This window comes from Pseudorasbora parva, chromosome 3 (genome assembly GCF_024679245.1).
Source record: "Pseudorasbora parva isolate DD20220531a chromosome 3, ASM2467924v1, whole genome shotgun sequence".
Classification (NCBI taxonomy): Eukaryota; Metazoa; Chordata; class Actinopteri; order Cypriniformes; family Gobionidae; genus Pseudorasbora; species Pseudorasbora parva.
The window spans coordinates 4828838-4856618 of record NC_090174.1 but is presented as its reverse complement, the minus strand read 5'-3'; the positions used below and the strand labels follow the sequence as shown (position 1 = coordinate 4856618).

The 27781-nt window shown below is 37.8% G+C and overlaps 1 protein-coding gene and 1 pseudogene across 1 annotated transcript in view; both read right to left on the bottom strand.

The window, feature by feature from the left end:
• tut7 (terminal uridylyl transferase 7) overlaps positions 1–27781 on the bottom strand; it is a 52543-nt gene that overhangs the window by 4181 nt on the left and 20581 nt on the right. The window contains exons 14-29 of the mRNA XM_067437604.1: positions 26624–26881; positions 23433–23583; positions 21098–21184; positions 20702–20802; positions 17848–17905; positions 17440–17543; positions 15095–15184; positions 10713–10826; positions 10258–10335; positions 8708–8885; positions 5375–5422; positions 2453–2544; positions 2254–2369; positions 397–581; positions 238–287; positions 72–138 (exon numbers count right to left, since the gene is read on the bottom strand). Coding sequence (XP_067293705.1) covers positions 72–138; positions 238–287; positions 397–581; positions 2254–2369; positions 2453–2544; positions 5375–5422; positions 8708–8885; positions 10258–10335; positions 10713–10826; positions 15095–15184; positions 17440–17543; positions 17848–17905; positions 20702–20802; positions 21098–21184; positions 23433–23583; positions 26624–26881 — 1777 coding nt within the window. The remainder of the gene's footprint in view (positions 1–71; positions 139–237; positions 288–396; positions 582–2253; positions 2370–2452; positions 2545–5374; positions 5423–8707; positions 8886–10257; positions 10336–10712; positions 10827–15094; positions 15185–17439; positions 17544–17847; positions 17906–20701; positions 20803–21097; positions 21185–23432; positions 23584–26623; positions 26882–27781) is intronic.
• On the bottom strand, positions 19344–19460 carry LOC137072175 (5S ribosomal RNA; annotated as a pseudogene).

Genomic DNA, 27781 nt, shown 5'->3' with positions numbered 1-27781 from the left:
AACAACCCTGGATGAATGTTTGTCCCTGGTGTGAATACAACTATTTGCATGCACTCATGTAGTGTAGTCACCTGCTTCAGGACCCAAAATCATCCTCTTTGCTTTGCGCTTCTTTCTCCTGTCCTGTTGAGGACTGTCCTGCAGACACACCAGAATACAACAAGAGTTTGTTTAATTACTAGACAAAACAGTGTTCATGCATAATGATAACTGTAATAAAGATGTTATCTGACATACTTTGTCCCTGTCTGATGCAGGACTTCTTTGGTATGTGTTTGGGGAAGATTCTGCAAAGGGAAATACACGATGAACTGCGTGATTCTTGAACAAACTGCATCACTTGGTTAATTACAGCAGAACTAAATAGGCTTTAAACAATGAAATGAGTGTAGCTACCTAAAGACTTGGACAGCGGGCAGTCCTTCTTGATGTGAGCGTTGGAGCCGCACAGATAGCAGCATTTCTCCTCCCTCTGCCGCCACCGTCCTTTTTCTTTATAAGGGCTGTCGTCCATCATGCCTTTGGCGGCTCGGTTTGCATCACGTCCACTGAAGAATCCATCAGTATTGTCACGTCTTTGTCTTAGAGTAAAAAAGCAGATGAATAAACCATTAACAAAATCAAACTGAAAGCATTAAACGTCTGACATAAAGGTGCAGTAAGTGATTTCTGAGAAATGCTGTTGAAAGTGGATCAGCACAACACACTTGTAGCCAATCAGCAGAAGAGGGCGTGTCCACGCAAGAGGGAGATTTAAAGAAAGACTGTAGAGAGAGAGATGGCTGAGAGACATTACACTTTAGGGTCTGCGTTAACATTAGAAAAGCTTTCCAGTGCTGGAGAGACCCAAGCAAGAAGGCCTGAAAATAGACAGAGGTTGTGTTGTTTCTGTGCGCTCCATACCAAGGTTATAATCGTTAACGAAAACGAACGGAAAAACGAAAACTAGGTGGGAAAAAAACGTTGTTAACTGAAATAAAAATAAAAACGAGGCATTACAAAAAAAAACTATAACTAACCAAAACTGTAATGCGTATTTGGCAAAATGAACTAAAATAAATGAAAAGTTTTTAGTTTTCATCTTTGTCAATGTCTTTCATAGAGCAAATAACATTCAGCTGCAATTCCTTTCCCTGCGTCTCTTGGGTACGGACACACACATAAACACACACATAAACACACCCAAACACACCCAAACACACCCACACACACCCACACACACCCACAATCACCCACACACACCCACACACACCCACACACACCCACACACACCCACACACACCCACACACACCCACACACACCCACACACACCCACACACACCCACACACACCCACACACACACACACACACACACACACACACACACACACACACACACACTCCATGAGAACACGTGTTCGACTTTAAAAGCAAGTTCACGAAAGGTTGGCATCTCATGAACACCTTTACACAATCACACATTAAAAATTGGTATAAAAATATTTTTAATTATGAATAAAATTTTGTCAGTGTGTTTATGTCGACACAGGAAGCTTTTGCTACTTTAGAAAGTTAACTAGTCACAAGTTTGAGGTAAAATGCACTTGGATTGTCGATGTCAAAACACTATATAAGCTGCGATTCAAATATTAAATAATGTTATGTCATTTGTATACGCTAAATATTTGCTGCCCCAATCCAGATGAGTAGGCTATTGCATAGGGTAAATTTAGTATGGGGTGTGAAAATTGTACAGCTGTGTAACTGACGTGTACAGTCTCTTGCAATATATATAACTTTTTACTGCAGAAATTGAAATAATACATACTGACAAAAGTGCAACCATGTGCATTTTAATCATTGTCATTAAAATCTTAGCCATAGTTTATATCAGAAAATGCAAAATACAGTGTTACAACATGCTGAACATATTGACTGTGTGTAAACATTGACTTGTTATTCTGATGCACTAACATGTTGACATTCAGATTTACATTTGGGAGATACAGAAATGCACGTACTGCTTTGCGAATGTTAATGATTCAAGAAATTATTTCTTGACTGAAGTAAAGCCATCTCTCTCTATCTCACCCATGCACACTCACTCACGCACACACCCACTAAAAAAATTGAAAAGCTGTATTTTTTGTATCTGTTATTTGTCATGGTCTTTTCTCAGCTTGAGCTCCTAGTGTTCAGTATGAACAAGTTAAATAAAATAAAAAATTTAAATAAAAAGTTATTCAACAAGAGCAGTTCTTGTGCTGAATACCTCTTTCGCATGGGACAGTCTTTCATAAAATGGCCAATCTTCCCACAAATGCGGCAGCAGCGGTCATTAGGTGCAAGCTTGCCCTCTGTCAGCACCTCTGGGTCAAAGAAATACTCCTGCAGACAGTGAATTTGAGCACAATAACTTGACCTGTGATGTGTGTTACATAATTTACATGGTCAAGGTACAGCACACAAACCATTTTATTCGAATACTCTGGTGGAAAGACTCGGACAGGGGTGCCGAAAACTCTGCGGGCGTTGATGAAGGCCTTCATGATGAAGCTTGCCACTGTAAACATAAAACACAACCAGCCATTGCATTAGATAACAAAATCTGTTTTTTTTGTTGTTTTTTTTAATGTAGGGCGTAAAGGCCCGTTCACACTAAGTACAAAAACAATAAATGATAAAGATATTTGGTCCACACCACGACTATAACAGCACAGAGAAACAATATCGTTGGAAACACTTTCAAAACAATTTTTTTCCAGCTGATCAGCTGATGAACAATAAAAACATTTACAGCCAATCAGAATCAACCCTGCTTTAAAGAACTCGAGCATTTAAAGCGACAGACAACAAAACACGCTTAAAATAAACAGGGCCCGTATTTATCAAGCTTCTCAAAGTGCTATTTTAGTCTTAAGTGCTGAGAATTAATGAAATTAAACTTAAGTATAAAAGCACGTTATCAAATTTCTTAAAGCTAAGAATCATTCTTACTCTTCCAAGTTATTTAGGACAACTCGAGAGGTCTCTCAAGTGGTTAGGAGTTGCCAGTAGGGGCTTGTGATGGCACTGAGGAGACAGGAGCGGGAGAATGTGTTCGAAATGTTTGAAGAGTTAATCAAACGGTATCGTTTCGACGGAGCAGGCATCATCTTTTTCAGCGCTGGTTAATGTTGGACTTTATAATAAATAAAAAAACACTGTTCGACTAATTCAGCAAGCAGGAGCGATCGCTTCTTCCTACCGCCAGTTCGGTTTCCTTTGGAATCCATGATGGCTGATTATATATAAAAAAAAATCTAGCCTATCCACAACTTTCCCGAACTCTGACCTTTTCCATGATCGTTATGGCAACGTAGAACACGCCGGTAACGAACTTCCGGTTTACGTTAGTCTGTACTGTTATTTGCTAAACGTTGGTTGTATTATCAGGATTCAGGAGTAGACTTTTATAACAACGCTTCAGGCAAAATGATCACGTTTCAGATGGTCGCATGGATCTGACTATCTTACAAGAACTTACTAATATCTGTAGCACTAAGCGGTTCATCTGAGTTATGCTGAGTTATGCGGTGCAGACATTTTGCCACTGCGTGGTGGTAGGCTTGGCTGTTCCTATGAACCACGCGAGAATTACCTTCCGTCCATGCGCCTGTAAATCGATTTTATTTTATTATAAATAAAGGTTTATTTGTTTCTAGCTATTTATTTTGTTCACCCGCATCCGCATTCACCCATCAAATATTATCCCGCGCCGCACTCGGTTGTGCTGGGTCCCGCGGGAGTGCAGGTCTCTATTTGGATAGTACATTAGGCTGTTAGAGCAGTCTTGCTACACATTACATCTGTAAATTATTAAAAAAACAATAAACATACCTCTTGCAAAAAATTAAACAGTTTTACTGCAGTATTTTAAATAGGTTAAACTAATATATAAATTCAATAATTACATTTACAGCAATTAAATGTTAATTTTTATTACAATGCATTTAAATTCATTGGAGTTTTTCTATTTTCATGTTGATTAAAAAAAAGTACTGACAATGTCTGACATGAACATTTCAACAATTACAAATATTAAAATACAAATATTACTTCTACATCACAATTCTTGAGTTTATTTGAAGCTGGTTGGGCATTGAATGGAGTGCGTAGGGTGCTAGGCAACATGTCAAACGGGTCCGTTTATGTTGCATGGTTTATGGAAGCAAGGTTTCGGAGGTGTGAGACCCAGGCGCTCAGCGGCCCTCAGCGCTCATTAACCCCGGCGAGAGCGGCCTTAACTCGGCTCGTCCTTCTGACGACCGCCGCTGCCTGGTAGAAGCCCCTCCCATGACGCAAATTCGCGTCTGTTGTGTAGTGAATGAAGCGAATGGATTCAAAATGTTTACGCGTCCAACTTCGCACGTATTGCACTATTTATTCACGTCACTCGCGTCTCGTGTAAGCACCATAACTGTTATGTGTGCTAAACCGGAACTGAGATACCGTCAACCGGAAGCATCGAGTGTCATGGCGACGCCCACTAAGACTCGCAGGAAAGTTGTGGATATATATGTCTATTTTTCATTTTAATTTTTTATTATAATGTATTCTCTTGAAAACTCTTATTGTCAAATGTGTGTTGAATGTAAACTCCTCTTAGGATTTTCACCTTTCAATGTGAATTTATCTGAGGATATTGTTAAATAAGGACTATTCAGTGATTGGTTCATGCTTATTACATCATCCAAAATCCTGTTTGTGGCACAGCAAAGTGACGTGAATTTACGCTAAGACTGACACTTAAGATTTAGTCCTACACTTTACTTAAGTATGATTTGATAACTAACTTTTAAGCACAGCTTTGAGGCAAGAATTGTAATACTCTTAAGTCAATTCTTAGCAGTGTTCTTGTGAGTAATTCTAAGATGCTTGATAAATACGGGCCCTGAACAATATCGTCCACTGGTGTGAACACTAAAATAGATATCCTCATCTTCATAGCTATAGTTTTTGGTGTGAACGGGCCTTTAGAATGATTGACTACTATACATTTACAAATATATAACCATTTACTATATATTTACATAAGGTGGTTGTAACCAGTAAAACGCTGACTGCGAGATCATCATTTGTGCTGTGCATTGCAGTATGTGAAGAACGGCAGAAAAAAATAACCACAATTCTTAGCAAATAATAAGAATGATTACAACTGCATGTAAACGGGAGTGAAGAGGTTTGATCGTGTCATGTAAACTTCTTAGTGCAATTAAGTCTTTACTCTGATTATTGGAAATAACACATTATTGGTGCACATGTGAACATCGTCAATGAAAAGTAGGATTTGTATAAAGGATAATACATGCAACAGTAAAGGAAACAAAAAAGAAGCGAAAAACATAACCTACTTCTCCGTGAGAGACCAGCTCCAAGATTATGACTCAAATCAAAGGGATCTAAAAGAGGAATGAGAAAGACAAACGATCAGCTATAATCATGTGCCTCATACAGCGCTGAGGAAAGTCAACTTAAAAGAAGAGTAAAATATTTTATTATTCCAATACATTAATTATTCCTTTGTGTGCATTTAAATATGACTTAGAATGATTCAATCACAACTCCTAAGCCACCTATCCAAAGCGAGGACACAGAAAGCCACCTCTCTTACTGTAGGGGTGGGCGATATAGCCTCAAAATTATATCACGATATTTCAAGAATTTTTGCGATAATATTTATGACGATAGGGAAAAAAATATAAAGAACAAAGTTTTTTTGGTGATTGCAGCTGGTAGGCAGCAGCATTTATTAGTGCAGACATAATGAAGGTCATTTTCCATCCATTTCCAGTGAGCTACTGTCATTGATGACAGAATACCTCATTCAAAGTGTAAATGTATTGTCATAAGGTGGCAACACACACACACACGCACGCACGCGCGCACACACACAAACACACGTGGCAGAAGCATCAGTGTCAAACAGCACAAGTCAAGTGGAAGCAAAGTAAAAAGGTAAAAAAGGTCATTTGCATATTAATGATTCCGCGTATGCTAAATGAGGCAAGGACGTAGAGTTACATTACATGTTACAAGCTACTTTAAGGCACAAGGACATTTTTTACACAGCAAAAACTGTTTTAATGTCATTTTGGTGATCAAAGATGAGTTTTAAGGGATAAAATTATTGACTACAGGGGGACTTTAAAACACTGTGTATTTCAATCACATCTTTGTTCAGTTGTATTTATTTGTGCAATTGTTAGTTTGTTTATTTGTTCTTTTTTTAAATTACTGAGTGTTTAGCTGTCTTTAACAGGGTTCTTGCAGGTTTCAGTAAGTTAAATTTAAGACCTTTTTAAGACCATTATGAGTGAAATTTAAGACCAACACGACGCATTACTAAAAGCATTATAAATGATCTCAGAAACTCTCAAACATTCTATTTTTATTGATTCAGTTATAGAAACATTAAATAAACTCAGAAACTGATATCAAAATACTTATGAATGATAAATGACAGAACTTGGCATCCATATTCCCAACACAAAACTAGTACAGACAACCTAACCCTACATATGTCTGAGTTCATCCCCTTTAGCACTGATCTCAGCTTCAAGGGCTTGAGCTTCATATTTATTCCCTTACGAAAGGAAAATATATTTAATATATTAAATATAATTAAATTAAATTAAATAATATTAAATATTATTTAATATATTTTAATATATGGAATAATATATTGATGGTATTATAAAATATATAATATATTCATGCAATATATTGCAAAATTGGAAAATATAAATATTAAATCCCATATATGTGAACATATTGCATATTTTCAAATATATTGCAATATATTTTTGTTTCGTAAGAGCTGCTGGGGACAGCTTGTAACCAACTGCAAAAATCATCGTTGTCGAGCCAAGTCTCGTGGAACACACACTTAAGGTCTTTGCACACTGAGTCCGATATTTTCGCATGCGTTTTTTCGTATTCGTGATCCGAAAAATTCGACACGCACAGAGACCTTGCACACTGAGTCCGATGCGTATTAATGAATGCGTTACGGGGGGAAAAAAACGCAAAACAAGACAAAGTGACGTCTAGTGAGGATGATTTGTTTGTCCTGAGGAGACAACACACACACACACACACACACACACACACACACACACACACACACACACACACACAGCTTAACAGAGACTTGATGTGCTATAATTATAGCTTTGATATAATAATATTATTTGTGGTATTTTTGCTAGAATAATAATTTACGCACTTCAAAAAATAAATTCGACTTCACGTTATGTCAATCACGCTTGCACACTGCCTCCGAAACTTTCGTCAGTCAAAAATTTTTTGTTCGATTTTCTGCGTTTTCGCATCCGTAACAACGCATTTTGAGAGACGTTTTGAAAACTCAGAGCCACCACACATATTATTCTAGCAAAAATACTACAAATATAATTATATCACAGCTATAATTATAGCACATCAAGTCTCTGTAAAGCTGTGTGTTTGTGTGTGTGTGTTCGGATCCATAGACATACTGCCAGGTGTTCGGGATCAATTGATTCACGGAAATTAGTGGTCTTCTTTTAAATATGTGTCTCCAGTATCGCTAGCAAAGCATCAAACTGAGCCACTGACACTGAAACTTTGAATCGGTCGGTCTGGATAATCCCACTTGATAGGGAAACTTTCCTCTCTACGCAATCACAGGAGTAGATGAACCCAATATCTCCTCAGGACAAACAAATCATCCTCACTAGACGTCACTTTGTCTTGTTTTGCGTTTTTTTCCGTAACGCATTCATTAATACGCATCGGACTCAGTGTGCAAGGTCTCTGTGCGTGACAAATTTTTCGGATCACGAATACGAAAAAACGAATGCGAAAATATCGGACTCAGTGTGCAAAGACCAATGTTCTTTGAAAATGCGCGTAGACACAAGTGCAGACCAGACAAAACAACCAACCTATGATAGGGGCGGATCTACGGTTGGGCCTGAGATTGACAGCTGCCCACCCAGTCAGATCAAATACATCAGAATACATTACGCTTAACCCTATTAGAATGCGAGTGTTGGCGCAAACATATTAAAGCGCTATTTGACCGTAAATCCTCAGCATTTTGCGCGCTTAAAAAAATCCTAAAAGACAAATAGCTCTTTTTGCCAAAATATGGTTTATTACGGTAATTTCTTGCTTTCCGTTCGCCAATCGCTGCTTTCTGAAAAGCTGAAGGAAAAGTGTAAGGAGTAAAAATGCATGAAGCAGTCGGGTAAAGAAAACTAAAAGGTTTTGTTTCTGAACGGAAGTAAAAGTTACGACTTTGGTAAATTAAATTTAAGACCTAGGATGAAAATCTGGGCGTTTTTAAGACTTTTTAAGGCCTTAAATTTAACTTTCTGAATTTTAGACTTTTTAAGACCCCGCGGGAACCCTGTTTAACAATGCTTGAAATGTATTTTAGTTGTTTTTGCTATGTTTTTTTAAAGCATTCCTTACAAAATGTCCTTGTGTAAGTGTTCTTTAGCCTGTTCGTGGTATACAGCTACAATTAAATGTTTCGCAATAAGACAGACTAAATGGGAATGATATCAAAAATGGTTTTGCTTTTTTACATTTTTGGATTCGAAATTAGGAATCCGATACCCAACCACAGTTAGTGCTGCATTTGCATAGGTTCTTGGTCTGATTTTTGCCCCTCATCAGTAGTTATTGCTTGGTCTTACCCTCGATGGCAAGATGTTTGGAGGTCCATTGCTTCTTGAAGGTGGTGAGAGGTTCTTTCCTGCGAATGCAGATGACAGACTCCTTGAAGTCAAACGTCTCTGTGTAAAACTGCAGCAGCCCGAGCCACAGCTGCCCCACAGACTCCTTGTTCTTCTTGTACTCTGGCCAGTATTTATGCTGAGGAACGAACAACAGTCCCAGACTTGTCAACTATTACAAAATAAGTCCAAGACATGTGTTTTGTAGGGGTGTGACAAGACACTTAGCTGACGAGACACGAGACGCGAAATTGGGTTCACGAGAACAAGACGAGATTTTTACATTTAAATACATTACTAGAAAAATTGTTTGCAGGTGCAGTTGAAATGTTTTAACTCATCATCTTATAATGCATGTCATTTCATATGAGTATGAATTATCATATGCCGTAAAAGAACAATACTCAAGCACTATAAAGGTTGCCACAAACTCAACTGACTGGCTTCTCTCCTGTCTCTTCAGACGTTAGAACTGCACATGAGCTTCTTTTGACCTCCTAACTGAACTCCTTCCCACAAATGGAACATAGATATTAAGTGCAAACATTAAGTGGACATTAAATATTTAGATAGTACTTTGATTATGGTTGCAAAGACAAAAAATGTCTTCAAGCATGATACAGAGCTAAAGGATGGTTACAACTAGACAGCCCAGGCTAAGATAGTTTTAATATTGGGAGATATTTGCATGCCTCAGGGAGACGCTTTCAAACAGCGGTAACGTATTTAAATCACATTTGTATACGCTCAAGTTTACCTCTTGCGATCGTGCGTACTCTATGAATAGAGTTGGTGCCGAATGTGTATTTTTTAAAGACATTTGTCTGAGGCTTCTGTTGTGCAATGAATCCTCCACCACAGCCCTGTCAGCCTTCTCTATGTACGGCTTGTATTGGATGTAATTGAAGCGACTGTTGTTTTTATTTCTATAAAAAGTAAAATGACAGTGAAGGCATAATTTTTAACGCAGCATTGACATTTTGCAACTGGAGTGTGTAATTAAAGAAGAATAAAAATTATCTGTAGAAGATTTACCCATTTAAACTTGTTTTAATTATTCAGTTTGGGTGAAAGCATTATAAAAAGTAAAGTAAACTAGCCAGAAAATGTAATAATTTATTTTAGTTTAGTATTTAATACTCAGACAGGTATAGGCTCTATTTGTGGGAGCCGCAGCTGTGACGCTGTACAAACGCTTCCAGTGTGAATACTCTCGCGCGTCTGCAGCTGCAGTCACGGTGCAGTTACGCTGATGTGCTGCTCACGCGCTGCTCTCGCTTGCGGTGTGAAACAAGCGTAACTTCACCCTCACACTCATGACAATATGACATGAGACAGCTTTTCACCTCCACGAGAAATCTCATCACATTTTACTCTCGCGAGATCTTGTGGCACGAGATCTCATCACATCCCCAGTGTTTTGTGCTAGATGTTTCACAGAAACTTTGTACAATTAACGGTGCAAAAAAATACTACTACTTGCTATGTTTTTATTTTTGGATCTTACTTACCAAGTTCTTCAAATCTTTAAAGAAATGTACATCCCAGCCATCTACAAGGACTACTGGCTTCTTCTCTCCATCATATATCTACAAAAGACACAAAATTAATTCAGAGTGAACACGTTTTACATCAGTCTCATTCCATAAAACAGTAGTATGTTGACTTTTAGCAATATAGAAGAATTAACACAAAATGGGAATGTTAACCCATTTAAAACACTAATCACGCATTGTTTATGTTGAAATAATCAGGATTATAGGGGGCATAATAGGGGGGCATGCCCTTCTAAATTACCAGAAAGTAGGATATACGATGTAGGAAATATTTTTTGGTGTGCACATGGTTAAAAAGAACTGCATTTAAAAACGGTGTATTAGGTGCATTAACCGTTGCAACCTTGTATTTTAAAAAAATGATTATAAGTAAATGTCATCAAAAAGGTTATTATTGTCAAAAAACACACCTCTTGGAGAACTGGGATAACAGGTGGGCTTCTTTGTTGAAGAAAGTAAAGGACCATTAGAGTGTAAGCATACGAAGACAGACTACCACGAGATGCATCTCCAATGTCACACACCTGAAAAGACAAACATTCTCAAGATGATAAATCTGATAAGTGCCCCTATTACGCTTTTTCAAATATTATCTTTCATGCAGTGTGCAGTTTTATGGAGCTGTTTGTAAATGTAAGAGGTCTGCAAAGTTTCAAAGAAAGAAGCGTTTGAGTTCGGTCTGGACGTAATTATGGTAATTATGCCTGAACAGAAACTGTTTGGACCAATCAAATCATCAGGGCGGGCTTTAGACAATGATGGACAGATGATCAACAGTAACGTAATCATTAGGGATGTCCCGATCAGGTTTTTTTGCCCTCGAGTCCGAGTCATTTTATTTTGAGTATCTGCCGATATCGAGTCCCGATCCGATACTTCTATAATATATAAAAGAAGAATAAAGAAGAGCGGAAAAAAAAAGGATCCAGGATGTTCCTCATTTTTTATTTAAGTCACCTTATTTTAACATTCAGCAACTCTGTTAACAAACAGAGCACTTCGGTGAGGTAGCTTGAACAATTAAGTAATAAATAACAAATTCTTCACTTTTGGATTTTAGTGCAACAGAAAAAAGTCCGGGACCATAGTTGCGCAGAGCAGGAAGTACAGTCGCTGTATCAAAAGTCGCGATATGGTGTGAAATAAACAGTTATGGAAATGTAGAAATTAAATTAAAGAAAACAATCTGCTCCCAAAAATCCTGAAAAAAGTCTGTTAGTGCCTCAGTGAAAACTTCACTCAGAGATGTCGTCGATCTCAGCTGTCAGTCATGACATCACACAGCCGTTTTTATAGCATCAAATAATTAACTAAAACTAAACTTATTTAAGGGAGCGTTCACACTTGTAGTTCGGTTAGTTTGGTCCGGACCAAAAAACAAAAACAAAACATATAGTCCTGGTCCGCTTAGCGTTCACACTGGCATTTTTAACAGCGAACCTAAAGTTACAGAACCAAAGGCATAGGGAGACACTCACAACCTGATTAGTCGGCTTATATGACGTAGGAGCTGCTTACCGAACATTCAAAACAATGCTGTGTGCTGATTAAACGCAGGGTTGCCAGATGCCAGCAGGGTTTTCCAGCCCAAAACTTCGCGAAAAAACGCCCAAAAACCGCCCAATTTTTTCTGGCTTGTTTCTCGTTTAAATACATTGAAATCATTAACAAGCTTTAAAATGACTCCTGTATCGACTAGCCTATCCGAGTTCAGAAACAACATTCAGTGAAATGAATGCAATGGTCCGTGTACTACTTTTGCGTCCATTCCTTTTTCGTTTTTAACCTTGGGAAAAAATCATTAAATGGAATGGTTGTTGTATTTTTATATACTATGTTGAATAACAACATTTATATCAAAACGTAGGCTATACACAAATTCCATGCGCACAAAATAAAATAACTTATATTTGAATTTTAAAAAAAAAAGTTACGTTTTGCATTTTTATAAACAAAAAATTAACAGATTTATATAAAAAAATGTACATTTACAAATGTTCTTGTAAAATTATTTCCAGATAAAGATATGATCAGTCAAATGAAACACAAACTTACAAATAATGATTAGGCCTACAAATTAAAAAAATATCGGAAATGTCGTCCAATTATCTAATACTAGGCTATTATTTGATGACAATACATTTGGAAAACAAAATACAGCCATTTCTGCTTTTTTTCTTTTAAACAAAAAATCAAGCTGCACCCTTTTTTAAACTAGGCTACATCTTTCATTCCAAAATAGAATAATGAATGAACAAAAAAGTAAACAGACTTTCTATGCCTCTGTCCGTAGTCATTCTATTGATTCCAGAAGAAAAGGCACTGCTTATGGGCACTTAAAAAAAATTATTAAATATTCTTTAAGACAATTACCTTGCAGCCTATCTGCTAATTCTATTATTCAGTGAAAAAAGAAAAAAAAAGAAACTGCTTTTCCATATTTTATGTCTGGTTTAAAAATGGAAAACGGAATGGACGAAAAAGCATCCTCAGTCTGACTATACTCATAGACATCTATATGATGTCTATGATTATACTATTAAACTATAAGCTTATGTCACGGAAAATAATGTGATCAACTCTTAGGCGATCAATGAGTGTTTATTGTCAATAGAAGTCGCTTGGAACAAAAGCCTAACATGAAAACATTATGGATATACAAAATAACCCACTTTAACATTTCAATTATTTCAAATACATGAAACATGCATAGTCATGGATAACATTACATGAAAATCGCGCTGACCATATTATTTAGACAACATGTGTCAGTCTTTGCAGAAGCAGAACGTTCGTGCACGGCGGGCCATCTCTAGACAAAGCACGTCAGCCAAGCCAGAGCTGTAGTGTGTGTGTGAGTGAGTGAGGCTGCTGCCTGTTGAACAGAGGGTCGTAGGAAGAAGGATCTGAAGTGCCGGTGTTTCGGCTACAAAAAACCCGCCGCACTGATCCAAAACCAGCCCAATTTTTATCCACCCGCCCAAACCCATTTTTGCCCGCAAAATAGATTGCGCAACCACCCAATTGGGCGGAAAACCGCCCAATATGGCAACCCTGATTAAACGCCATCATTTTATGCGTGTACATATGGCATTATTTACCAGCTGAAACTCATGAAGAGCTCATGAAATGTTCAAAACATTCAAAACAATGCTGTGTGCTGGATTAAACGGCATCATTTTATGCGTGTGGAATTATTTTTACCCGCTGAGAACTCATGAAGAGCTCATAAAATGTTCAAAACATTCAAAACAGCAGCAGGATTTCCTCCGTTGTGCAGAAAAGAGACGGCCGTTCTGTCGTCTGTTCCTGCTAATATTGGGCAACACGGGTCCTTTGATGACAATAACCAGGTATGCTTTTTGTGCGTTTTTTCTAGCATTTTCGAAACATGCTCGTCGGACCAAATACTGATGAGGCTCTTCCTCGTTGCTCCACGTTTGTCCTCTAACGTTAACTTTACTCATTTTGGATACACGATCTTTCCACGTCGTCAAATCAGCTGACTATGTGTCGCATCTTATGACATTACGTCCGGTTTTTGGTCTGTTTACATGTCTTTGGTCCGTGTTGCGTTCATATATCAATCGTAACGCACCAGAGTTCGTTTGGAAGCGGACCGAGACTCCTCTTTTTAGCAGTCTCTGTCCGCTTGTTTGGTGCGCACCAGGCTTCGGATGACAGCGTACACATATGTTCAAATGAACCGCACTAAACGAGCAATCGCACCAGGGTTCGTTTTAATCGAACCAAACATGACAAGTGTGAACGCACCCTAAAAAACGAACACTTGAAATGAAATTATCGTGATGATAACTGCCAACAATGACAAACTAACTTAAGGGAAAAAATATTTGAAGTGTAATTTGATTGTTTAGTTTGGCTAGTGTCCATTAGAAAACACAGAGGTATGGCTATACTGGGACCGGCCACCTGGGGGCGATCGAGGCGCGGAGGCTTCAGTTTCTGAGAGGGGTGCTGCAGGCTTGATTTAAACAACAAAAGTGACATCATGCCGCACACGATGCTGTTTCTAGGTGGAGTTAAAAGGGTCTAACTCTGTGCCACCGCATAACTATTGATGTGTTAAAAAAAATAATGAGAATATACATATATATCCGAGTCCTGATCGGGAGGTAATGTCCGATTCTGATCGAGTCTGAGATCACGTGATCGGATCGGGACATCCTAGTAATCATCCGTGTTATCAAAGGCGCTTGGGTTGCATTTGTTCAAATCCTAAATGGAGAGCTTGTTTGTATATGCATTCACCTTCACTATTTCTCTCAGTAATGATGATCATATTAGTAAGTACTCTGTGTATCCTTAAATTTTTCTTTTCTTTTTTTTTTTCTTTTTTTTTGGGGGGGGGGGGGTGTATTTTGGCAAGGTTGTCTGCTAAAATTCGCATTTGAGAATCTATATATCACATAATTGAGGTCTTCAACCCGCGGACATGGAAACCCGCAGAAAAAACGCAGACTTGGCAACAGTGCAGTTGAGTTCTGTTGACATTTGACAGCTAATGTTATGCTTCGCTTCGTTGCTCTGATTGGTTGTAGGTCTATCCAATTGAGATCTTTCCTGGTTCGGTTGAAACACGCCCCATAATTACAGCCCAATGGAGCAGAATCAGACTCATATTCTGACTAGAATAGAGTATAAGCACGTCAGGCTAGAGTTTTGTCCTTGTTCCTTCTCATTCAAGCTTCAAACTTGGCCACTAATGAGTATGATTTCTATGACTGAAACAATAATGACATCTCAGTTAATGAACTTGCGTCAAACTTACTTTGGAGAACACTTTCATGACATAGCAGAGGATCTTCACCCGAGCGTCAATTGCAGCATAAGATGCCAGTAACTGTGTGTTGTGCAAAGCCTGAGGAAATAAAACGGAAAAATCTTGGTTGCATTTATATTTACAGTATGTGGACTAACAGTGTATTTACACCAGAAGGCATTTAGGGTTATACTTTATTTTAAGGTATTTGTGGTCCAGTGCAATTAAACATTTAAGTATGGAGTAATAATAATCACCTAATGATTTAGGGTTAGTTGCATGTAATTATGCACTATTACAAAAGTAACTACATGTAACAAGGACTCTAAAATAAAGTGTTACAGTATTGAGTAATATAAGGTAACTAAGATGTAATATGGGTTTAAAGAGATAGTTAGTTAAATGTATATAAAAAAAAATACAAGAGATACATTATCTAAGATAGGAATTAATATAATTTAACCTTTCAATTTAGAACAAAGATTGCAAGTTGCACACTAAACTTACTAAACTAAAGAATGTGGATTGCCAATCCATGAATTGAATGAGGGTTGTTGATAAAAAAACAAAACAATAATAATTCTGTCACACCTAACATTAAAGTTTTAATCATAAATATTTTCCCACTGATATTCAAATGAACGTGTAAACAATGAAAACAGTATTTTAAATATAAGATTTTTTCCTTATTTGTTTAATAGCCAAGTAACTTTTGTCTTGAATATAAAGGTTTAAATTAGTGCTATCAAATCAATTAATCGCATCTAACACATATATACATATACATACATACATATATACATACATACATATATACATATATATATATATATATATATATATATATATATATATATATATGCATACACATACATACATATATATATAAGGGCCGGGACTTTAACTCGTTAATTAAGATGAATTAATTACGGGACTTTAATGCGTTAATTAATTATGCAAAAAAATAAAATAAATTAACCACACTTATTTTTGCACCGCGGAACGTTTTTCAATGAAAGAGTTTCGACGGACCGATTATACTGGAACACCAACTAGCGTTCACGAATCTCGACAACAACAAACCACAGTGAACATGAACGAAGAAGCTGATGAGACTGCTTTGTTTGGTCCCGTGGATGGGACATTTTGTTTTAAAAAACGAAAGGATGGAAGCGTCGTCAAGAGCATGGTTGTGTGCAAGCTATACAACAAGAAATTTGCGTATCACCGCAGCACATCGAGCCTCAAATATCACAAATATGCTTTTGCTACACTTAATGGAAAACATCGCACTGGTCTGCTGGACTGAAATAAATAAACAATATTTTGTTGATTAAGCTTATGTATTCAGTCATTATTCAATGGTATACTAAAAATCCATGTGAAAAATTACTTCTCACTGTTCTTAGGTCAAATATTTATATGCAATTAAAATGCGATTAATTTCGATTAATTAATTACGAAGCCTCTAATTAATTAGATACTTTTTTTTTTATCGAGTCCCGGCCCTAATATATATATATATATATATATATATATATATAATACATCACACATACAGTGTGTGTGTGTGTGTGTGTGTGTGTGTGTGTGTGTGTGTGTGTGTGTGTGTGTGTTATTAATAAATTTAACTATATACACAAACATATTATGCAAACAAAAACGTATGTTAAATGTGATTTATCTATTTGACAGCACTAATTTAAATCTTTTCATTGCAATTAAAATGTATATTTGATGGTTGTCTGTTTCTGGAGCTTTACTGCATTGTATTTGAAATGTGATTAGTGATTAGTTTGGTGTATCTGTCAGTGTGTATTAAGATGAATTTATGTTAGTTTTGAGTTTTAATTTGTAGGACAATGCCAAATGATCTAGTGGTGTGTTCACGTTAAGTTGGCTTTAATTGAGTGATCATAAGATGATCGGTCTTGATTGCCAACAGGTGTATCTGACCAAAAGTATGTTTGAATCAGAGTATCGAGGCGTGCCTTTGAATGTGTGCCTGACGGAAGATGATCAAATCATTGTGGTTATATTTTGCAAATGGGAAAAGTTAAACATTATCATATCTTTTGTTTTTATCCTGCACCTGTTAAAGATCATTCGGATGTGTGTACATTTTGAAGAAAGCCAAACAAGTATTGTTCTTGTCTTTTGGCAAGATATTAAAGTTTAAACTTTCACAATAAGGAAGGAGCTAAGTCCACAATCCATAACTTTTGCAAATATGTAAAGAGGGCTTTTTTCCCTAATAAAATGCTAAGACTATTAACAATTGCAATGGTTTGCAAAACTTCTGATTGAGTGTCAAGTTTGGACATATAAACATAATTCAACAATTATTCTCTCACCAGTGTATTGTACAAGCTTATATCTCCCTCTAGTCCAGTTTTGGTGTGGTAAAACTTCACAATTGGGACTTTTGCAGTAGTAATAGGTAGGATGTTTCTCAGGCCTAAAATGAATGGATAGATAAATAGACATGGGGTGTAAAACAAAACCACTGAATTATTTGAAGAAGAAAAAACATGCATTTATAGTAAACGGAGGTTGTCTGAAGGGGCTCTTTGTCATTTAATTTACCAGTCTGAACATTAGAGCTACGGAGAGAGGACAGAGAGGTCTTTCCCTTCCTAAAAATGACATGACTCCATAATAATGAACGATACCAAACCTGATTACTGACTGAAATGAGCACCTGCCCCTTTCAGTAGCATTAACAACAGGCAATTTCACAAATCACACCCAAAAAACCTTACCGTGGTGTTTCCGTAGCGCTTTAGCCAGACTCTCAATAACAGCCATGGAGTCCAAGCCCTGTCAGAGGAACCAGATTAGGAAACTTAACACAAAAATACAGTGTCTAAAAAGTTTTGAATACACAATGCATAAATAGCTTTTGCAGTTTATTCACAATTTTGAAAGAAGCCTGCTCACCGAGGCTGCATTTATTTGATCAAAAATACATTAAAAACAAAAATATATATTACAAATTAAATATATTGAATATATTGTAAAAATGTAAATGTAGTCTATTCTTGAGATCAAAGCTGAATTTTCTGAATAATTTTTCCAGCCTTTAGTGGCACAAATTATGATCCTTTAGAAATTTCTTTGAAATAGAAAACTTATGTAACAGTATAAATATCTTTAATGTCACTTTTGATCAATTTAATGTGTCCTTGTGCTATTAACAGAATAATCAGTGTTCAGTCTTTGTTTAGCTCAAAATGAGCACATTTTAGTGGCCACACTTTTACCTACTTTTCTTTTCTTTTTTGGCGACCGGCATTCGAACCCCCCACCCGTATGTATTTTCAATGGCATATTATAAACTTACGAGAATACTTTATTACTTGAAAGAAGTAAATATAAATTAATGAGCACATATATTTTTGAAATAACTCAGTGTTTTTAGCTAAGAATAAACTAAAAAAGTACACAGTGTAGCTTTAACCCTGTCCGCGTTTTTAGCAATAAAATAGCTATGGATCACTACATAATATTTCTCAGCAACGATGGGGTTACATCAGTATTTTTAAGTAATAAACGTACATCTTAATTGTTAAGAGAGACACTGAACAGACGCAGATCTCACAACATCTCTCTCTCGCTCTTTTTAGGTGATAAATCGCCATCGGAGGCCAACATGCAGCTCTTACTCTATATGACTAATATGACACTTTGTATCATGTAAAAAAGTATAACAATGTTTTCGTGGACGGTATGATATGCCACACCACTAGTGAAGAGCATTAGCTTTCGTTTTTGCTCTGACACCCACAAGACCAGCCGAACGTGCTTAATAATTAATAATTCATTACATTTATATAGCGCATTTCTAGGCACTCAAAGCGCTTTACATAAGGGGGAATCTCCTCAACCTCCACCAATGTGCAGCATCCACCTGGATGATGCGACGGCAGCCATATTGCGCCAGAACGCTCACCACACACCAGCTGATTGGAGGAGAGGAGGCCGAGTGATGAAGCCAATCAGGAGAGGGGGATTATTAGGAGGCCATGATGGACAGGGGCCAATGGGCAAATTTGGCCAGGATGCCGGGGTTACACCCCTACTCTTTATCAAAGGACATCCTGGGATTTTTAACGACCACAGAGTCAGGACCTCGGTTTAACGTCTCATCTGAAGGACGGTGCTCTTTGACAGAACAGTGTCCCCATCTCTATACTGGGGCTTTAGGACCCACACAGACCACAGGATGAGCACCCCCTGCTGGCCTCACTAACACCTCTACCAGCAGCAACCTAGTTTTCCCAGTTGGTCTCCCATCCAGGTACTGATCAGGCTCAACCCTGCTTAACTTCAGTGGGAAACCAGTCTTGGGCTACAGGGTGATATGGCTGCTGGTGCTTGGTACATTTGTCATGTTCAAACCAAACTTGGGTAACCAAAGCCCGTCTGGCTGGCACGTTTCCCAAATTTTCTGTGCATTAGGTCAGTAGGAGGAGAGCAGGGAGTCTTTTAGTGGCTGTTCAACTGCATTCGACCACATGAGCGCTTACACTACGAAAACAATCCAGTCGATTGCGTTTTCTACCTCAAAGTGGACAAGCTCAAAACGTTTTAGACCCCGTTTACACCTGTAATTAGCGCTATACGCTTGTGATCCGATCTACCAAAAAGCATCTTAACACCAGGTGTACACAGCCTTACAATGGAAGTGAAGGGCCCACAAGACGGAAACAAAATAAAAACGCAAGTCTATATCCTTAAAACGACTGCATTAACCAGCTTCACAGCTTGGACAATACACATTTTAACAAGTGCTTTTATAGAATTAGTCCTGTTTGTTTTTGTATTTTTACCTAATTTGGAAATTAGGTAAACCCAGCCCGATCTGCCGCCAACTCGGTCTGGAAATCTGTACATATTTCTATCCTGCTTCTGTTACAAATTTGTGGGAACCAATCACAAACCGGCTTATCCACACTATTGACAGGTTTAACACAATGACAAATAAAGAAGCGATGGATCGTTGGTTTGATTGGACTATCCAATTGCACACAGAGTCATGTGAACTGTGCCAGTTGATCATAGTGCAGTAAAAATAAAGGAGCTGACTCCCCAGACCAAAGTTCAATCTTAAAAGATTGAGCTTGGTCTGTTGATATCCAGACAAGAAATGAGGTACAGGTTAAAATTATTTTTGTGGTAAATAAACATTATGCCACAAATGCAGTCAAATGAGCTTAGCTTAAACTGAATCCGGAAAATTGTTTTTAGCGCTATCCAGACTAGAGTGAGCTTCACTGTAAGGGCCGTGACACACCAAGCCGATGGTCGGCCATCTGTGAGTGCATATATGGCTAATTTTTGCAGTGTGTTAAACATAGTCGAGCTCGCGTTAGTGGCAGTTCACCGGATTCTGCATGTTAAATCGCAGTCCGTCGGTGAGAGAAATCATGCCTTTGACGCAGGCGCAGAACACAAATGCTAGCTGACATTCGCCTGTAGTCTTTGCAGTTTGTTTAAAAGCAGCTTTTAGACCCAGACATAGTCGACCGCTAGTTATTTGATGTTGACTTGGTGTGTCACGGTGTCTGGATCCTGTGTCTGCATGAAGACCTTGTGTAGAAAAAGAGACATTACCGCTGCCGTGTCCTGGCCTTCTAGAGTCATACAGATGTCCAAGTCACTCTGTTTAAAGCCAAACCCATTCTTGGATGAACCAAACAAAGCCAACTTGGCTCCTGATAAAACATTTTAAAAAAAGACACATCAACAAACAAGCATGTGTATGATCTACTATTTACATACATATAAAACAGTCTTTGACAAAACAGAGTAAATGGGTGAATTAAGTATCGTGTTCAAAAACAATGGTTGTATATTAAGCAAATTATGTTCTGATTCACAATTTTGTTCATTTGGGCAGCATACAAAGTATCATGCAGCAATATGGAAGAAGAAATCTCCCAGAGCATTTAAATTAAATAAAAAATTGTACACACTTCGATTTTAACCAGTTTCACAAAGCTGCATTACCTGGCACTTGACATCTCAGGAACGTCTCAAAATCTTGTAAAATGTGTTCTCTGACTTTCACCTCCACATCATCTGGTGCAAAGTCACCTAAATAAATGCAATTATTTTTATTAAATCACTTAAAACCAAATGCAAGCTAGATTTTAACATTTAAAAACATAGAAAGATGTATGCACAATGTGAACATGTAAAAATCATCATAGTGCCATAAAAGGTGTAAGAAAGGCAAAGACTTTTATGGAGGGATTTTTCAGTCAGATTATAAACTAAAAGTCTAAAACTAAAAGTCTTAAACCAAAACTAAAAATCTAAATTTGAAACTTAAAGTCCAAGTCGAAAATGAATTTGGTATTTAGGATTGGGCATTTGGTATTTAGGATAGGGCATTTTCTATTTAGGATTGGGCATTTTCTATTTAGGGTTGGGCATTTGGTCATTTAGCCATTTAGGATTGAGGATTTGGGATTTGGGGATTTAGGATTGGGAATTTGGTATTTAGGATTGGGCATTTAATCATTTAGCCATTTAGGATTGAGGATTGGGGATTTAGGATTGGGCATTTGAGGATTGAGCATTGGGGAGTGTATGCAAATTAGGAGGCGTGGCCCAAATACTGGAGGCTGGGTTTGAAATGGCTGGTGCGCAGATGCACCTTATGGACAGCAGAGGGAGCTCCCAGTGCTAAGGAGCACACTTTAATGAAACCAAACGGAGCGAGTGAGCGGCTTGAGCGAGGACTGTGCGATAACTTCAACTTAATGACAGCTTTGTAACATTTGTGGCCTCAAACACAAAGTCACCAGTGAAAGGAGTGCTATCGGTCTGACGACGAGAAAGCAGCAGACAGTGCAGCAGGTAAGATGCTAACATTAGCTACTAGTTATATAAGCTGATATTGCTAATATGCTTTAGTAGGGAATTATTATATTGGGACATGCTGCCTTGTTTTTTAAACTGCGGTTAACCCCTCTGACATTAGTAGATACACTCCTTTCCCATTGCCACTAGATGGTCTTGTTTATGTTTTTTTCTTTTTTGCTATATAGCCTATATACATTTTATTAAGATTGTGAGAGAAAAGAAATTAGGCTTGTTCGACTTGAACGCTGCACACTGCAAGACCTATCGGTTTATGACATCAAAGTACTGCGATGCAAAAGCATAAGGAGCGTCTACTCTCTTTGATGTCATATGTTGTGTGTGTATGTATGTATACGTTAAGACGATGTCAGTCAGAGCATAATATAGCAATATATTGCGGTCCTTTTTACACTGCACAAAAACCCTGCTGTTACATCGTCACTGGCCTTCATGATTGCTTTCCTAACCTTGTTTATATATATATATATATATATATATATATATATATATATATATATATATATATATATATATACACATACATATACTCTCACAATCTTAATAAAATGTATATAGGCTATATAGCAAAAAAGAAAAAAACATAAACAAGACCATCTAGTGGCAATGGGAAAGGAGTGTATCTACTAATGTCAGAGGGGTTAACCGCAGTTTAAAAAACAAGGCAGCATGTCCCAATATAATAATTCCCTACTAAAGCATATTAGCAATATCAGCTTATATAACTAGTAGCTAATGTTAGCATCTTACCTGCTGCACTGTCTGCTGCTTTCTCGTCGTCAGACCGATAGCACTCCTTTCACTGGTGACTTTGTGTTTGAGGCCACAAATGTTACAAAGCTGTCATTAAGTTGAAGTTATCGCACAGTCCTCGCTCAAGCCGCTCACTCGCTCCGTTTGGTTTCATTAAAGTGTGCTCCTTAGCACTGGGAGCTCCCTCTGCTGTCCATAAGGTGCATCTGCGCACCAGCCATTTCAAACCCAGCCTCCAGTATTTGGGCCACGCCTCCTAATTTGCATACACTCCCCAATGCTCAATCCTCAAATGCCCAATCCTAAATCCCCAATCCTCAATCCTAAATGGCTAAATGATTAAATGCCCAATCCTAAATACCAAATTCCCAATCCTAAATCCCCAAATCCCCAATCCTCAATCCTAAATGGCTAAATGACCAAATGCCCAACCCTAAATAGAAAATGCCCAATCCTAAATAGAAAATGCCCTATCCTAAATACCAAATGCCCAATCCTAAATACCAAATTCATTTTCGACTTGGACTTTAAGTTTCAAATTTAGATTTTAAGTTTTGGTTTAAGACTTTTAGTTTTAGACTTTTAGTTTATAATCTGACTGAAAAATCCCTCCATAGACTTTGACTATTTGTCTGTATGCTCCCATAACAGCATTACCAATTAATAAAGACTGTTCATGCCAATACATCCACAGCATACTTACGGTAGCACTGCTCACAGACTTCATTGAGAATCTTCAGGAAGTCGAGAGTCATGGTTGGAAGGCGCTTTAACTCCACGCGCTTGAAGTCCTCGGGACAGTCCTGTTTCGAATGTCCATCACTCTTACAAAGGCCGCATATCAGAATGGGGGACTAACAGAAAAAGATGGATAATTTGTCACCTCATTAAACAAAGTATAAAGACTAGAATTGCAGAAATTTGCATTAAAGTCATTCAAATGTCAACATCATTAAAATGGCAATAGAAACATTTAATAGAGCTGTTTGTGAGAGTAAAAGGTCTGCAAAGTTTCAGAGTAATTAAGTTTGTCTTCTAAAAGAGAGAAGCGATTCTGAACTGCCTGAAAAGAGTCATCAGTAACTCCAGTCTCCCTTCCTGCACCAACCTACTGTAATACATTTGCATAATGTGAGCCTATGGTCTTCATTAGCTGCCCGTGAACAACGTCTACTTTGCCCCTCAAACACTATTTCAAGCTGAGACTGGAAGAGATTGGTTTATTTTGTCAACATGTCGAGAAGACGCCGTTTTCTGCTGCCAAAGCAAATCTACTTTGACGCACTTTTAAAGGACGAGACGCTGGAATTGATGCGGTAAAATACGTTAAAACCGACGCCATCATTACTGTTCGTATCGCTGTGTATCAAGTGCTGAGGAAGATCCAGAACTGAAATTCAGATATGCTAATGAGTAGGGGTGTAACAGTTCACGATTTTCTCGATGCATCGATTACAAATCCTGATGATGCAAACGCATCTCGAACTTGAAACATGTATTTTTGAATCGTGAACCGTTGATTTCGGTCAATAATTGATTAAAAATGCTACGAATCTAATGATTCAATAGCGGTTTAGTGCTTTAAAATATATAAACATTAAATTACCTCCAGAATCGCTTCGAAATTTAATGTGAATCGTCTCAAAACAAATAGTTCTGAATTTTCCAAAATCATTCTTGAATTAAAAATCCTATGAATTGTGAATCAAATCAACCCAAAGTTTCACAGGCCTAGTAATGCCGTTTGGTTTCCGACATGTGACCAATCACGACAGACTGGGCCGTCTGACCAATCAGAGTAGAGCAGGCTCTCGGAAAGGCGTGGTTTATAAAGTTCGAATCCTTGATTGAGCCAATTCAGACACTGAGAGAAAAGAGCTGATGCTGCAATGTATATTATGAGAAAATAAACTGTTTGTTTGACCCTGGATGTATGTAAACCTTGGAGCCTTTAATATAGGCACTTTATAGGTAGGGTAGGTAGGACTGATCTAAAACACTTTTGTCCAAATTTGTTTACACTTTCTTTATATGTCAATACATAATTCAAATGTCAGTACTCTGAAAAAGAGAATATAAAAATCAAGTAACTCTAGACTTTTTAATCTGCAATAAACACCGCTCATTATTTTCATTCGGGACGAAACAAATAATTGGCTTGGGCAACTGTCACTCTCTCTCGCTACCATGGCTACCACCGCTTTCGCTACAGGATCTGCCCACACATGCGCGCACCCCTAGGAAGAGCAAAAGCATTAAAAATTCTCAGTATTGGGTTTTGCAGTCAGCGAGAGGCAAACAATGCAAAATAAGGAAGCCAGTACAAGAAAAGGCAATGCAAAAGAAAGTCTCTGGATAAACAAATTAATCAAACGCGAGTAAATATAGGCGTGGCTTTCCAACTATGGCGAGCTGAGGGACCTCAAGGGCTGTATTTCTGCTGGACAGGTAATCTTTCATTTTGATTATACATTTTTTCGGTTTAAGGTTTAATGAAGCATGTATCACTAGCACATGTAGCTGCCTAATATAGCTAACATAACATTACTTAGCATAAAGTTACAATATTATACTCTTAGCCATTATACTCAATATGTAAATACTCAATATGCTCAGCTCAAGTTGATCGCTGTCGTGTTGAATTTCGCAAAATTTAACTTTAGATAACAAAATGCATATGTAAAAGCTAGTACACCGCATCCAGGAACTTTTTTTAGAGCTAAGTTAGCGTTAGCTACTACTAATCAACAATGCTTTCATCGTGGAAACTCTTACATGCAAAACACAGTATATGTTATGGATCTTACACGAAATTCATCTTCATTACAGTATAACTGATGTTATTGAAAAAACATGTATCGATGCTACCCCTTTTCTTTGCCTTATGAATATAACTAGCTCGTTACCAAATCAAACAAAAATATATTTTAAACTTTACCAGTATCGGTTTTCTAGCTCACAGGTTTTCAAACTTTACGATGCCAAGGACCGCCATATATGATGCACCTTTATGGGGGACCCATAAGTTTTTTAACCAATTCTTAGCCACCCTACCTTTAATACTGTATACTCAATTGATTGACAAGAACAGCTAAAAATATCTAGCAACAATAACAAACAATGGTACATTTTACATTTAAAGGAGCACTATGCAACTTTCCGTCCACTGGAGGGCGCCTATTCAAACGAAATGCGTAGTTTGATGACGCAAAGTGTGAGCGCAGCATCTTGGGAGATGTGGTCTTCTCATCACAGCCGGTGGAAAATATGACTCGGGCAGAAATCACGTTCATGCATGCGGTTATTAACGTTACTGTAGTATGAAGCAGAGCAGGACCGAGTGTTGTGGACCTGAGCACAGCTGCTGGAGCGATTGTTAAACAAATACCCGCCTCGCGAGCACCGGGATTTTTATTATGACGGGACGGACCACATTCGCCGGGCGCCTGCACAGATCCGCTCTTCCGGTTATGATTATGAGGTAATGCAGCTCTGTTTATCATATTAGATACATTTAAGTGTGTTTAAAACGATGTTATGACGTTACTCCATGCATTCACTTGTTCACACTGCTAAGAGTAAAGCGCTCCTGCCAAATAAAAGCCGAAACCGAGGGTAGCGCAGATATGACGCAATTGACAGGCGACTCCCTCAAATGCAATGCTGAAACGTCCCTGTCATTAGTTAAAACAGCAATTTTCTCACAATTTACAAATAGTTGGAAACATCTGGGATATTGTAGGTACTCAACTGAACAAAATATATAACACCGGCCTAGTGGTTTTTGGATATTTTACTGCAAAAATACTGCATAGTGCACCTTTAATAGCAAATTTGGATGACCTCACAATGACATGCAACTCAGTAGGCATGAATATGAGGATGCATGTATACCTTGCCATCACTGAAAACCCTCTTGGTGAAGACATAATGAATGCCTTCAAGGTCCGACTGTGTTCCTGCAGGCGATTCAGATTCGGTAAGCATTGCTTTTGGTTTGCGTTGGACAGATGCTGCTTCCTCTGGATCGCCTACATCGGACCCCACATCGTCACTCGTCTCCCGGTCGAAGGGGAAGATCTCGTCACCAGAACCAGATTCATCAAGCTCGATGTCATCATCTTCATCATCATCATCTTCCTCATCTTCACCCTACAGAAGTGCACAAACTAAATTTAATTTCAACATGTTTTTTTCTGAGGGTAACTCAGAACTAATGCAAAAAGAATAGTTTCTTCCGTATTTCACAAAACCATTTAGCTGAAATTCTATGGCAAATGTATTAATAATGATCTTATTTACATCTTATTTGGCCCCACTTTATATTAGGTGGCCTTAACTACTATGTACTTCCATCAAAAAATAAGTACAATGTACTTACTGTGTTCATATTGTAATGCAAAACACTTGCTGATATTGAGGTGAGACACGGGTGGTGGTGTGGGTAAGTTTAAGGGTAAAGTTAGAGACGTGTGGTGGTATGGGTAAGATTAAGGGTAGGGTTAAGGTGTAAGGGAAGTGTCAACAGTGTAACGACAAATGTAACTACAGAAATGAATTACAGATGTAATTACATGCAGGTCATTTTAAAAATGTTAGTACAATGTAAAAACTAGGGATGGGACGATACACTTAAACTCACGATACGATGCACCTCGATATGCCAGGGTTACGATACGTCACGATATCAAAATATTTTTTTTTCTTTCCAAATCTGTGATTTTTTTACCACCTAAGTCATGTACTTAAACGAAAGGTAGGAATTTTCTCTTTTTTTGCATTTTGGTTCTGTTGTTTTAAAAAAAAGGAGAATTTTTAGAAGTCCACGACCACATCTTAAAGGGGGGGTGAAACACTCAGTTTCAGTCAGTGTCATGTCAATCTTGAGTACCTATAGAGTAGCATTGCATCCTGCATATCTCCGAAAAGTTTTTATTTTTTTAATAATTATATAAGAAAGATGCGCTGTTCCGAGTCTTTCCGAAAAAAGCCGAGCGGGTGGGGGCGTGTCGTGTGAGCGGAGCTAAAGAATGACGTGTGCAGCAGCGCGCT